The sequence below is a fragment of the Podarcis bocagei genome (genome assembly GCF_964188305.1).
Source record: "Podarcis bocagei genome assembly, chromosome: 10".
Classification (NCBI taxonomy): Eukaryota; Metazoa; Chordata; class Lepidosauria; order Squamata; family Lacertidae; genus Podarcis; species Podarcis bocagei.
Window position 1 is genome coordinate 19,136,010 of NC_138135.1, and position 13,634 is coordinate 19,149,643.

The window sequence follows — 13,634 nt, forward strand, 5'->3', positions numbered from 1 at the left end:
CACTGCCCTAGAGACACACCCCGTCAGCACAAAAGGAGAGCTTTTTTGCCACTGCATGCACCAAGGCTAAGCATTTAGGAACATTGAAAACACAAGGCGCTTCCATTTCAATAGACCTATGTGTAGGTTCTGTTACTTCCCTTAATAATTCACAACTCAAGCCACTCCAAAAGAAGGTATTGGAGAACTCCAAATTATTTGCCCATGTATGTGCAGATAACACATTGATCATTGCAATGCGCTCCTAATTATTATTATTATTGCAGAAGTTTATTATACAACCTTGCACAATCTTAGAAGACATGTGGTTGTGGCTCCCATGGCGGGACCCTGTACTTCTGGATTTCCTGCTGCACTACTGGCAAGGAGAAGAGGCTGTTCCCTTGTTCATATTAGCTGTTGATGGGAAGATCTATTCACGAAGTAGCAAAACAGAGTCGAGTTGAACTTGGTGGGCATATCCTTGTCTGCTTCCCGATGTCAGGGGTGGAGGGCAACATTCCCTTTTGGGTCAGGCTTCCGAGGGCCAGAGGCACAAATGGTTGAGGCAACACATGTAAATTTTGCTTTCTAGTGTAACCCATGGCACTGTGGCCTGCAGAGGGCTGGGAGGCCAGCTGGCTAGCCCCAGCTGGGCCGCCTCCTTCCAGCCGTCCCACTGGGAAGACCATCACCTCTGCTCCGATGTAAATCAGCAACCCGGGCACACTATCAGCAGATCACACTGCACACATAGAATAGGCGTGAGGCTTGTGGAAGCATACTACATCTATTAATCATAAATCAGGACAAAGAAACATCGTCTCTCTCTCTCTCTCTCTCTCTCTCTCTCTCTCTCTCTCTCTCATGTTGTCTCAGAGAGAACAGGAAAAGCAAAAGCTACACACAACGGAAGTTCCCTGCAAGCTGTGCTGAAATGTAAACAGACATGTGACATGCAACTGTTCCACACGTCTGCTCCTTAAGGTGAAATGGAAATGTCAACAGGCATTACCTATACAGACTTGCATACCTTTCTCTGTCCAAGGACACTTTCCAGCCAGGCCAAAACCACTCAGGAAAGGGTGCAAAGTTGGACTGGTGGCAGGTGTGGCCTAGGAAGAGTCTTAAGGGCCAGACAGAGGCCAGGAGGGCCATATTTGGCCCCACATCTGGAGTTACCCACCACCGCCTTATGTACAAACTCCCTGCAGGCAGAAAGCCTGTGGGGTGTGGATAAAGTATTATGATGCAGCAATAAAACTGCTAGCACATTTTTTGCAAAGCTAAGCAGGTTTCAGCAGGGTTTCAAACTGGATGGGCAACCCCGTGTGAAATTCCTCCATTGCAGGAGGAGGTTGGCCTAGACGACCCCTTGCAACTCTACAGGTCTGTGATTCTAGGGCTTAACCGGATGGGCGTGGGTTCAAATCCTCACCTAGCAATGAATGCACAATCCACAACCAGTCAAAGCCGCAGATTTGCCACCACATTCTGTCGGGATATGTGTGGACCTTGGTGGGAGGGTAAAGGGGAAAAAATGCAATAATAAAGACAGGCACGTTTACTGCCCTGGGCTCCTCAAAGGCAGATTAAGATATCCCGGCGCTTCCTTATAGCAACCAGAGAAAGGCCAAGTCTATTTTAAAAGTCTGCAGGCTCGCACTTTCCTCCAGACAGCTTCCCATTCTCCTGAACCCGCTTCTTCCATTGCAATGGAAACTTTTTTCGGGGGGGGGGCTCATAGTACACAGAACAAATCAGGCGTTTGCATGGATCCTGTCCGGCCCGCGCCAGCAACACGCGCTTAAGCAGTGCGTCTCCGGTCCGGCCCGCCCTCCGCCCTCTATACGCGCCGCGCTTCCGCGCTCTCCTGCAGAGCCGGGGCGGAGCCAGGCTGGTCACGGGGAAGAGAGACCCGCACAGCTGCGGCTTGTTCCCGGGGGAAGGAAGAGGCTCCCAGGGCGAGAGTCATGGCTGCGTTCGTGGAGCTGAGCACCAAGGCGCGGATGCCCATCTTCGGGCTGGGCACTTGGAAGGTACTGGGGTGCAAAGAGGGCGCAGGGACCAACGGCTGCAATTGCTGCTTTTGCAGTTTGCTCTTTGCAGCGCGGCGCCTTCAAAGCTGCCCGGGCTGCAGGCGGGAGTTGCGCGCCTGGCTGCTTTTAAGCCTTTCCCCCATTTATTTCTTTTCCTTGCGCAGCTGGAGGGAGGGGGAGACCCGCTTGCTCGGCGGAGCGCTTAGCCGCCGTGCCTTTCCGCACGTTTGCTCAGCGCAGCCGGGAAAGGAGATCGGCCTTGCTGCGCTTTGGAGCGATTTCTATGCAACTCTTTCCCTTCTCTGCTTTTTATTGCCTATATTCAGGTCGATTCGGGTAATATAAGGTTCATCCAAAACCGGGTCCGTTTCCAGGACGAACGTTTCCTTTAAATTGTGGTGCTTCGGCCCGAAAAAAACGCACAAGCCTCGTTCTCACGTGCAGATCGTTTTCTCGGAGTGCCTGCACGTGAGAACTCCGCTGCGCTTGAGAGTTATCAAAGCAGCTGCAGGTCCGATTTTGCTTATTAGCAATTGAGAGGCGCGTTCTCCCCAAAGTTGCCTTGGTTCCATTTTTAAGCAATCCAAGGCAGTGGTTGTCGCCATTATCTTATGACTTGCGCGTCCAGGGAGTTTTATTCTGCGCCGTGATATCGAAAGTTTTTTTAGTTTTTATTATTATTATCTCGAATCAGCTGGCAGCCAGTTTCATTGGATGGACAGGAGACCTAGTATAGGAGAGGGGGAGAGAAGAAAATCGTACTTTGTGCATGCACGTTCACATATGCCTGCCTGCTGCTCTCAGCGATAATTTGCATTTGTGGATGGGGCCGTTGCCAGCGTCCTCACACATAGAACTCGTTTCCTCTTGTTGCCTCGTAGCCCCTCAGTTCCAAGTGGTTCTCAGTTGTCAGTTCAGACGTTTTGCTGCCAGACATCACCTCTGAAGTGTCTTGCAAGACCTGGTGACTTGCGTGTGTGAATGGCCAGTGCAGAATTCGTATCAGAGAGAGTGGTTTCCTTTCTCCTCTCGTCAGCTCGCCCAAAAGCTTTTCAGAGGAGTCAGTTCCCATGCAGTTTCCAGTCTTCCAAGTTCATAGTCATCAAGTGAGGTACAAAAGCTTCTCTTGTAGTTGTGATGACCCCAAATGAACAGTAAGCCCATTAGGACGGCCTCTCAGTTTCCAGTTTAGTGGCAGAATTTGTAAGCCAAGGCAGTTCACTCCTGGCTTTACTCTTCTCGAACATTCATCAGCGATGTGGAATTCCTGGCAAATTTTAAACTGGAAAATGTTCCTGCACCCATTTTCCAATTCAAAACAATTTTCCTCTGCGGACGTTGCACTTGGCATGAGAATTTTTTCCCCCAGTGTTCTAGATCGTGAGCCAGTGTAGCCCGCTTATTATATTAGTAGACAAATCCTAAATATGCTTAGTATTTGTGGTAAATAGCGTTTGATTGAAATTTTAAAACATTTAAAATTTCTGAGGGTTTTGAATATTGAGGTTCAATTTATGTTTCAAATTTCTTTACATTGTATAATTTCTGGCATTGTAAGCCGCTTTGCAACCTAGACAGTGAAAAGCAGGATATAATTGTTTATAATGATAATTTTTTAAAAAAGCTAAATGCCTTGAAGCTGCCAAGCTTGGCTAACACTGGGTTTGCAGTTGGCACCCATCCATTGTACTAATGACTTTACGAAAAAGTAAAGCGCTGGCAAATTATCCATCTCTCATTCATGAACACACACACGCAGCTGACTTTGCTCTTTGTTGCTGCAGAGGAATTCATGGGTAGAAATGGCAAACAAGCAGATTTTGGTAAAACATGAGGAGCCCTGTTCCTAAGGGTAATAAGAGGCGTTCAGCAGTAGACTAGACTGCTTTGGGAAATGATGGGAAATACCTTTGAACAGAGGCTGGTTGACCATCTGTCAGAGATGTTGTAATTGCATCATATGTTGAACAAAAGAGTTGGATAACAACCCCCAGATCCCTATCAAAACGACAATGACCTAGCACAGGTCAGCGGTAGAGCTTCTGTCTTGCATGCAGAAGGTCCCAGGTTCAATCCCTGGCAGCTCCAGGTTGGACTGGGAGAGATTCCCTGCCTGAAACCCTGGAGAGCTGTTGCCAGCCAGTGTGGACAATATTGAGCTAGGTGGACCGATGGGTCTGGCTCGGTATAAGGAAACTGCCTTATGCTGTTGTTGTTCTTGGCCTCCGTCTGTCTTGGGAGACAGTGGAGGAGTTTGCCTTTGGGGGTGACGTCAAACTGTTGCAGCGCCTGCATCCGGTTGTGCTGCTGCTGATGCCCCAGGGTGTTCCTTCTCTCTGTGCTCTTCCCAGCAGTAATAATAATAATAATTTATTATTTATACCCCGCCCATCTGGCTGGGCCTCCCCAGCCACTCTGGGCGGCTTCCATAGAAACCAAAAATACAGTAAAATATCACATGTTAAAAACTTCCCTGAACAGGGCTGCCTTAAGATGTCTTCTGAATGTCAGGTAGTTGTTTATTTCCTTGACATCTGATGGGAGGGCGTTCCACAGGGTGGGTGCCACTACCGAGAAGGCCCTCTGCCTGGTTCCCTGTAGCTTTGCTTCTCGCAATGAGGGAACCGCCAGAAGGCCCTCGGCGCTGGACCTCAGCGTCCGGGCAGAATGATGGGGGTGGAGACGCTCCTTCAGGTATACTGGACCGAGGCCATTTAGGGCTTTAAAGGTCAGCACCAACACTTTGAATTGTGCTTGGAAACATACTGTCATTCCTCCTCTGGTCACTGCTGTGGATACACAACCTTGACAGTCTGTCTCCAGGCAGTCTGAGGTCGTCAGCGGGGTTGATGCTGCCAGCCTTCATGTCACATCTGCAGACATATTTGTTACACAGAGTTGGTCTGCCAACGGGCCTGGTGCCTGAAGCCAGCTCCCCGTACAGCACGTCCTTGGGGATCCTGCCCTTATCCATTCAGTGGACATGAGCAAGCCAGAGTAGACTTTGTTGAGACAGGAGTGCAAACACTGGGAATGTGGGCTTGGGAGAGCACATCTTGGTTTAAGACTCTGTGCTGCCATGTGAAGCCCCAAACCTTCCTGACACAGCGCATATGGAAGGTGTGGAGGTGTCTCTCCTGTCAGTCGCTCCTGTCGGCCTTGGTCCAGTATACCTGAAGGAGCATCTCCACCCCCCATTGTTCTGCCCAGACGCTGAGGTCCAGCGCTGTGGGCCTTCTGGCAGTTCCCCCACTGCAAGAAGCCAAGTTACAGGGAACCAGGCAGAGGGCCTTCTCGGCAGTGGCACCCACCCTGTGGAACGCCCTCCCACCAGATGTCAAAGAGAACAACAACTACCAGACTTTTAGAAGGCATCTGAAGGCAGCCCTGTTTAGGGAAGCTTTTAATGTTTAATAGGTTATTGTATTTTAATATTCTGTTGGAAGCTGCCCAGAGTGGCTGGGGAAACCCAGCCAGATGGGCGGGGTATAAATAATAAATTATTATTATTATTATTATTATTATTATTATTATTATTATTAGTTGTCAGTTGACCACAACACACTTCCATAATGCAGTGTGCACAACACGCAAGACCATCTTGGTCAGGGGTCAGCAAACCTCTTCAGCAGGGGGCCAGTCCACTGTCCCTCAGACCTTGTGGGGGGCCGGACTATATTTTGAAAAAAATATGAATGACTTCCTATGCCCCACAAATACAGTGGTGCCCCGCAAGACGAAATTAATTCGTTCCGCAAGTTTTGTCGTCTAGCGAATTTTTCGTCTTGCGAATCACGAAATCCCATAGGAATGCATTGAAAATCAATTAATGCGTTCCTATGGTCAAAAAAAGTCCAAACAAAGCCAAATTTGGTACAACAACAGTTTATTAACTGCTCTTTAAAGTCACACATACTGTAAAGAGCAGTTCAAAAATTGAAGGGAAAATAAATTAACTTTATAAACAAAACATGTCTTTGTTTTTAGACAAAGGAAACAAAGTCGCGAGACGTTTTCGTCTTGCGAAACAAGCCCATAGGGAAATTCGTCTTGCGAGGCAAATCGAAAACGGAAAAACCTTTCGTCTAGCGAGTTTTTTGTCTTGCGAGGCATTCGTCTTGCGAGGTACCACTGTAACCCAGAGATGCATTTTAAATAAAAGGACACATTCTACTCGTGTAAAAACACGCTGATTTCCGGATCGTCCATGGGACGGATTTAGAAGGGAATTGGGCTGGATCCGGCCCCCGGACCTTAGTTTGCCTACCCATTATCTTGGTACTGGGAGTTAGCATCACGTTTTCCCATACCCTTTTGGAGAGGCGAGCCGTTGAAGTAGCTGCATTGCCAATATGCTTTTCCAGCTCAGCGTCAAGGGAACTGATTATGGTGAAACTCAGACAAAACAGTTGAGAAGTCTCTGTAGAGCTTCCTTGGAGTGCCCTGTCAAAGCCGCATCGCCTGCAAACAACACCTCTCAATTTATAGTTCGTAGAGAATTTGTAGTTAGAATCATCCGGTTTTTGGAAGCCTAAGAGTTGTTTCACGGTAAGCATCACAAGTTTCTTTCCCAAGGGCCTTGTTGTAGAAGCACAGCCAAGAGGAAAATGTTGCCTTTCTCATTCTGTTTGTTCAGCCCCATAAAAGTAATGGAAACAATTTTAGAAATATAAAGACACGTTTCTGCCTCCTGCTGTCATAAGGCGGCCTGAACTTCCTCGGCCAGCCAAGACCCCCAACACAACATCCTCTCCCCATTTTTCATCTTTTATTAAGGGAATTGGCATCTTAATTCTTTTTTTTCTACTTTTTTTCTTTTTTTCCCTTTTTTTGCAGATTGTGAAATGAGGCAGAAAGATCTGCTTGCCCCGCAAAGCCACAAACCCTATTCAGGCATCACTTGCACCAATAATAAATTAATAATAATAATAATAATAATAATAATAATAATAATAATAATAATTTTTTATTTATACCCCGCCCTTCCCCGTTCAGAAAACCGGGCTCATGGTGGCTAACAACAAATTTAAAATACTTAATTGATGCAACAGAAAACAGCATAAAATACAGTATAAAGCGTGAATAACAATAAATTCAGAAATCAGAAATCAATTTAGGGGGGAAATCCATCCAATAAACATTAGATGATCACCAGGGCTCGCTGGCTAAATTAGTCCTATTTGGGCCAGCGAGGAGACCAGGGGAGAACTAGCTGTGGGATCCCAGAGCGGGTAATCTTCATAAAAAGGGGAGGGGGAGGGAAGGAAGGGGAATAAAAGATCAGGCTAAGTTCAGATTGAAAGCCAGGCAGAATAGCTCTTTCTTACAGGCCCTGCGGAAGGAAGTTAAATCCTGCAGGGCCCTGGTCTCATGGGACAGAGCATTCCACCAGGTTGGAGCCATCACTGAGAAGGCCCTGGCCCTGGTGGAGGCAGGCATGGGGGGAAATGGGGTTGTGGGGTGGTCAGGCGACTTCTCCCACCATTGCTGTTCTTAGGCATAACTTCTGAAATGAAGAGCCGGTTCTGCAGATGAAATCTTTCTGCCTGATTTAATTCCCTAAGTTCTAAATCCGATGGGTCTCATCACTGCTGTATGAGAAGCACTGGTTTAGGGGAAGTTTAGCCAGCATGGTTTTGCTGACTCAGAGTTAGCAGCAGAACTGTGGTGGATCAGCCTTCCCTGACCAAGAGCCCTCAGAATGAGTGATGGGAATTGTAGTCCAAAACAATTGGAGGGCATCAAGCTGGGAAATGCTGATTTAGTTTGCAAGTCTTTGGAACAGGTAATCTGCCCTTTTGCCTGTGCCGCTCTGCAAAGCACCAGATATATGGGTGGAAGTTTGGAATATTTGACCCAGATTAACATTTTGTCATATCAACTCTATACCCAGGGTGGAATAACTGAAATCTAAAGGGCCCCAGCAAACAATTCCAGCATTTCGGTGTCAAATTATTTTGCCTATTTGGAACTAGTTTTGTGCAAGCTTTTTGACGCTAGCAACTTGGCCATCCTTTTCATTCTTCCCTGAAATTTGTTTTCCAAATTGTAAATCACATTGCTTGTTTATTGTGGGAATATATGTTTTCGGAGTGGGGGGCATGGTAGTATGTGGTAATATTTGGTTTTTCTTTTTGTGGTAATGTTTGAAAACGTTTAATAAATCCAGTTAGCAATATATCTGACATTTATTCGAATTGGGAATGTTTGTTTGTTTTAGGGGGGGAAAGGCAATTTGGTACATTTCTAAGGCTTGTTTTGGTGCTTGAAAAAAATAATACAAATTTTGTATTTCAGGCACCAGTTGGAAAAGTAGGCGAAGCCGTTAAATGTGCCATTGACCTCGGATACCGCCACTTCGACTGCGCCCACTACTACAAGAATGAGGATGAGATTGGGAGTGCCCTCCAGCAGAAAATCAAGGAAGGGGCCGTGAAACGGGAAGAACTTTTCATTGTTAGCAAGGTAAGGTTGTTATTGCCTCAAGAAGATTCCTCTGAGCCCCAGCCTGAGGTGGTTGATTTTCAGTGAGAAACCATCTTGGGAGCACATTCTGGATTGGGCCCTGGCTTCTTTCCCCCCCTCAAAATAAACATGGCTGGTTTGAGTGCCTGAAAAAAAGCATGGCCAACAATGTATAGATTGGTCCTGAGTACAATCAACAGAATATTATTTTCCTATACTGTTATCCCTTTTGGCTACAGGGGTGTGTGTGTGTGAGAGAGAGAGAGAGAGAAAGAGAGAGAGAGTGTGTGCTGTGAGGTGCATGTCTGAATGCTTCTTCATGGTGAGAGTAAGGGAAAGGCCATCGTGAAGAAACAGACGCAAGGAAAACTATCATGTCAGATATACAAGCCCTATACTAGCTTTCTCCCAAGATTTTATATATTTATTTCACAATGTCCAAACCGCTCTGCATTCAGAGAATACCCAAGCAGTGTGCAGAAATAATAATACGGAGCATAAAACAGCATTTGCATGCAAACAAACCCCAATGAGAATTGAAAAGTGCAGAAATAGACCAATTTGGGAAGTGTTGGGAGAGAGGAAAAGTTCGACTAATGTCAAAAATGTAACAGAGAGAGCTTGCTATACTTCTTAAGCGAAGAGAATTGGACTACAATTCCCATCATCCCACTAGACATTCTGGCTGACGCTTCTGGGAGTTGTTGTACTCCAACAACATCTAGAGGGCCCCACGTTGGCTTTCCCTGGCCTAGGGTCTGCAACGGTTCCTTGGGTAAAGGACTCATAATCAGGGTTGAAAGTGATGTTTTCTGCCAACTCAGCAGAGGAGACGGGTCAATGTGCTAATGGATTTCTTCTTCCCCTGCACAGCTGTGGTGCACTTTCCATGAGAAGCACTTGGTGAAGGCATCATGCCAGGATTCTGTCTCTGCGCTGAAGGTGGACTACTTGGACCTCTATCTCATGCACTTCCCCATGGGATTCAAGGTAACAGCGAAGCCCCTCATCATCCCTTTCTGCTCAGTGGACCTTGGATGTTACAGGAAGATTCTCATCCCCCCCAAGACCTTGGGAGGTGGTCAACAGAAACATAACAATTGCCCTTTTCTCTCCGCCAGGCCGGAGAGGATTTAGTTCCCCGTGACGAGAAGGGTATGGTCATCCCCAGCAACACGGATTATCTGGGCACTTGGGAGGTAAGCTTGACTTGAGCTTATTTTGAAGGTGCTTCAATGAATTCCATCTTGTGGTTGAGCAGGAAAATCAGGGATGCTAAGGAACTTGAAGCAGCCCACTAAGATCTTGGACAAAGGTCTTCTCATTTGCAGCTCTATTCCCTGAAATCCTTTTTTCGATCAGAGGTGATGAACATGGAGCCCATAATTTTTTTATAAGCGCAGACAGAGGAAGATGCCTTACTTGTCCCATCAGCACTAAGGCAGCAATCACAATGCCTTCTAGATGTTGCTGGGTTACAATTCCTGTCATCCATGCCCTTCGGCCATGCTGACTTGATGGGGGTTGGAGTCCTAGCATTTGGAGTGCCCCAGGTTGCCTATCCCTGCTCTACACTGACTGGCAGCGACTATCCAGGGATCTACCTGCACATGGCAGGGATTGAACCTGGGATCTTTTGAAGGCAAAGCAAGTACTCTGCCAAAGAGCAACAGTCTCTCCCCAACCGAACAGCAGGTCTCCTCACCTCCCGAGTGCTCTCATGGTGAGAAATACCAGTGCATTCATTGACTCATACTTCAGTCAAGCACAGGCATTCCCAGTTCCAGTCAGGTGTAGGGATTTTCAGCCAGAGTTGAGCATCATTGAGAAGTGCCTTACCTGGGAGAAGAAGAAGAAGAAGAAGAGTTTGGATTTGATATCCCGCCTTTCACTCCCCTTCAGGAGTCTCAAAGCGGCTAACAATCTCCTTTCCCTTCCTCCCCCACAACAAACACTCTGTGAGGTGAGTGGGGCTGAGAGACTTCACAGAAGTGTGACTGGCCCAAGGTCACCCAGCAGCTGCATGTGGAGGAGCGGAGACGCGAACCCGGTTACCCAGATTACGTGACTACCGCTCTTAACCACTACACCACACTGGTTAACTGGGCTTGGTTTCAGCCCTATCCTCTGCAACCTTAACCCTTTTGGGTTAAACTTGTATGTATGTATGTATATATTTTTGAAAATTTTCACTGAGAAAATAAAGTGAAAAAAGCAAAAACACAACACAACGAAACATTGAAATTGTGATACAATATAATATATGGGTGTATAAGTAGTACAGTTATTTCAACAAATGTAAAATTATCATTAACACATCATGCTTTTTTATAAATGGACCCCAAATATTGTTATATTTATTCAGACACAGTCTGCATCTAAAAGCAATCTGTCTGTATGTTGCAAGAGTTGTCATGTCTTCTAGCCATTGCTCAGAGGGGGCCATGGTATTTTCTTTCCAATGAATCAGTATCTGTGTTTTGGCAGAAGAGCGCAGAGACTACGTACATTGACCCCATATAATTGGTATATAGTTCGAAATGATGCAATTATTATTATTTGTATAATTATTTATTGCATCTTTTCAAACTATATACCAACTATACGGGGTCAACATACGTGGTCTCTCTGTGCCCTTCTGCCAAAACACAGATACCGATTCATAATTATTCATAAAGGAAACAGCTTATAAGAAATAAACAAGGAGGCCAGATACAGGATAAAGGAAGTCTTTTATTTGGTTGGCTGTATTGTTGTATGTTATGCTCATTGTATGTTATTTTCATGTTTAATGAGGGTGGATTTCTGTTTTGGGGGGTGGGGGTTTATGTTATGTTGTAAATAAAATTCCAATAAAAATTAAAATATTAAAAAACTGGGGTAAAAAGAAAGAAAGAAATGATGCAATTATCTGACAATTTTAAATTTTACCCATAGTAGTATTTCCAGAAATATCTAAGTGTCTGACATTGCATAAACATGAGTTTCAAAGAAGCATTTTCCTTATCGCATCTCCAGCTGCATGTCATCATAGCTTAATCATGGCTTTTGAGATGCTGATGATATTCCACCCGTCTAAATGGTTCACTTGGCCAGGGATGCTGTGCTCTTGCCACCTGTGGTTATAGCTCAGGTGTGAAAGTTTGTTCCAACACATAGGACCAAGGTGATGCCCTGAATTTCATCTGCCTTCCCGCTCTCCCCTTAGGCAATGGAGGAACTGGTGGATTGTGGGCTGGTGAAAGCCATTGGGATCTCCAATTTCAACCACTATCAGATCGAGAAGCTCTTGCAGAAACCTGGCCTGAAGCACAAACCTGTCAACCACCAGGTGAGTAGGGCTAGCATCTCTGCCAGCTTCTGGAAATGTTGCTGCGTTGAAGCTCCTCAGTACTGGGCACGGTCTCGTCAGGAACTGCTCCTCCACAACCTTACCTTGCAAGCTCCCCCAACACAGCTGAGCTTCCCTGCTTTCATGGATGTGGACATATTGAAGCTGGTCACTGGCTTGTGTTTGAAAACCCTTAGCTGTGCTGCCTTCCTCAACTAGGCCGCAGCCACACCATGCATTTTAAAGCACTCTACCACTTTCTGCAGTCACGGCTTCCCCCAAAGCATTCTGGGAGATGTGCTTCGTTGAGGGCACTGCATGTTGTTAGGAAACCTCTATTCCCCTCTCAAAGTTCCCTGTGAAGAGGGATTGACTGTTTATCACCTTCTTAGATAACACATGTGTGTGTGCATTTGTGTCTGTAGAGTGGGAGGTGAGTTCACAAATGTCTGGTCTTCCCTAAAATAGAACATTTGTTCAAAGGAGTGTGTCAGTGCCTGCTAGTTGAGTAATCCAGAGTTTTCTTGGGCTTGCAGATTGAGTGCCACCCGTACCTTACCCAGGAGAAGCTGATTCACTACTGCCAATCCAAAGGGATCTCTGTGACTGCTTACCGACCTTTCGGCGCCCATACGTAAGACTGCTTTGAATGAAACTTTTGGCAGGATGATAACATTCGTTGTCCAGATTGTTTGCTTACTGTGTTTATGTTGTGTGATCAAGTGTATATGGCCATGGAGTCATTGATGGGTCTGTGGAGCTTATCTACTGTTGTATTTATTTATGCATTACCTGGTTTTCATATTACATGACACAGTATTCTTGCAAATACATAATCACTAAGCCTAGACTCTGCTTAAATGCCTCCTGCAAAGGAAAATCTCTCACCTTCCAAGGTCGGCAGCTACTGTTAGAATTCCTGCTCCGTGATTGCAGTCATGGGATTGTTGTCTTTCACATGACTGTATATGTTTTGACTCCACAGAGTGGGAAGCGACGGAGACAGAATGTTTGTGTTACTGTGTTCCGTGAAGTGGGACTATTGTCCTTTGTTCTTTTTCTCTTTGCTGTCTGATGCTTGAGAGGGAGCCATGTTGCAGTGCTCCGTGTGTGTTTATATGTAAATAAAGTAGATTAGCCAAAATGCCGAGTTGCTGAGGTCTGTCACGCAAGCTGTGAAGACTCTGCGGATCCCTAAGTGTGCCGATGTCTGGTGGCATCGGTCGCTGTGATGTTTGGGCTGAAGAAAGCTTTTGAAGCTCCCGAATGATCGACCAGGAGGGAGGGAACGTGCCAGTCGGGCATGTTTCTCTGCCAGGGTCCTACTCGAGTGTAGGACGAGCTGACAGCTACTAGTTACGATGGCTTTGCTCTACCTGTGTTGTCAGAAGCAGTATGCCTCTAAATACAAACTACTGAATGCAAAGCACTGTTGTGCTTGTGTCCTGCTTGCAGGCTTCTCGTAGGCATCTGATCAGATGGTGTGAGAACAGGATCCTGGACTGGATAGACCTTTTGACCTGATGCAGAAGGGATCTTCTTATGTCCTTAAAGGATGTTCCACAGCTCTTCTTACTTGGAAGTTTTTTCTAACATTGAGGAAGGGTCATGGATTCTAGTCCTTGGCCTGGAGCAACAGAAAACCAGTCTGCTCCATCTTCTTAGGTGACAACCCTCTAAATAATTAGAAGACAGTGACTCGTTTGTAAGCATCTGACTAAACTTCCTAACGGTCAGCTGTTCAGTGGAGGTGATGGGCTCCCCTTTGTTGGGGGGTGTTTTAAGCAAAGGCTAACTTAAGCTACCTGTCAGGGGTGTTG

At 46.1% G+C, this 13,634-nt stretch overlaps 1 protein-coding gene across 2 annotated transcripts in view; it reads left to right on the forward strand.

Moving 5' to 3' along the window:
* The first annotated feature begins 1,865 nt into the window (after window positions 1-1,865).
* LOC308595767 (aldo-keto reductase family 1 member B1-like) overlaps window positions 1,866-13,634 on the forward strand; it is a 319,272-nt gene continuing 307,503 nt past the window's right edge. Inside the window, exons 1-6 of one of the 2 annotated variants that reach the window (XM_081210466.1) lie at window positions 1,866-2,018; window positions 8,316-8,483; window positions 9,357-9,473; window positions 9,605-9,682; window positions 11,692-11,814; window positions 12,351-12,448. In XM_081210466.1, coding sequence (XP_081066592.1) covers window positions 1,953-2,018; window positions 8,316-8,483; window positions 9,357-9,473; window positions 9,605-9,682; window positions 11,692-11,814; window positions 12,351-12,448 — 650 coding nt within the window. In that variant the 5' untranslated portion in view covers window positions 1,866-1,952. The remainder of the gene's footprint in view (window positions 2,019-8,315; window positions 8,484-9,356; window positions 9,474-9,604; window positions 9,683-11,691; window positions 11,815-12,350; window positions 12,449-13,634) is intronic. The other variant, XM_081210467.1, reaches the window with a different exon arrangement.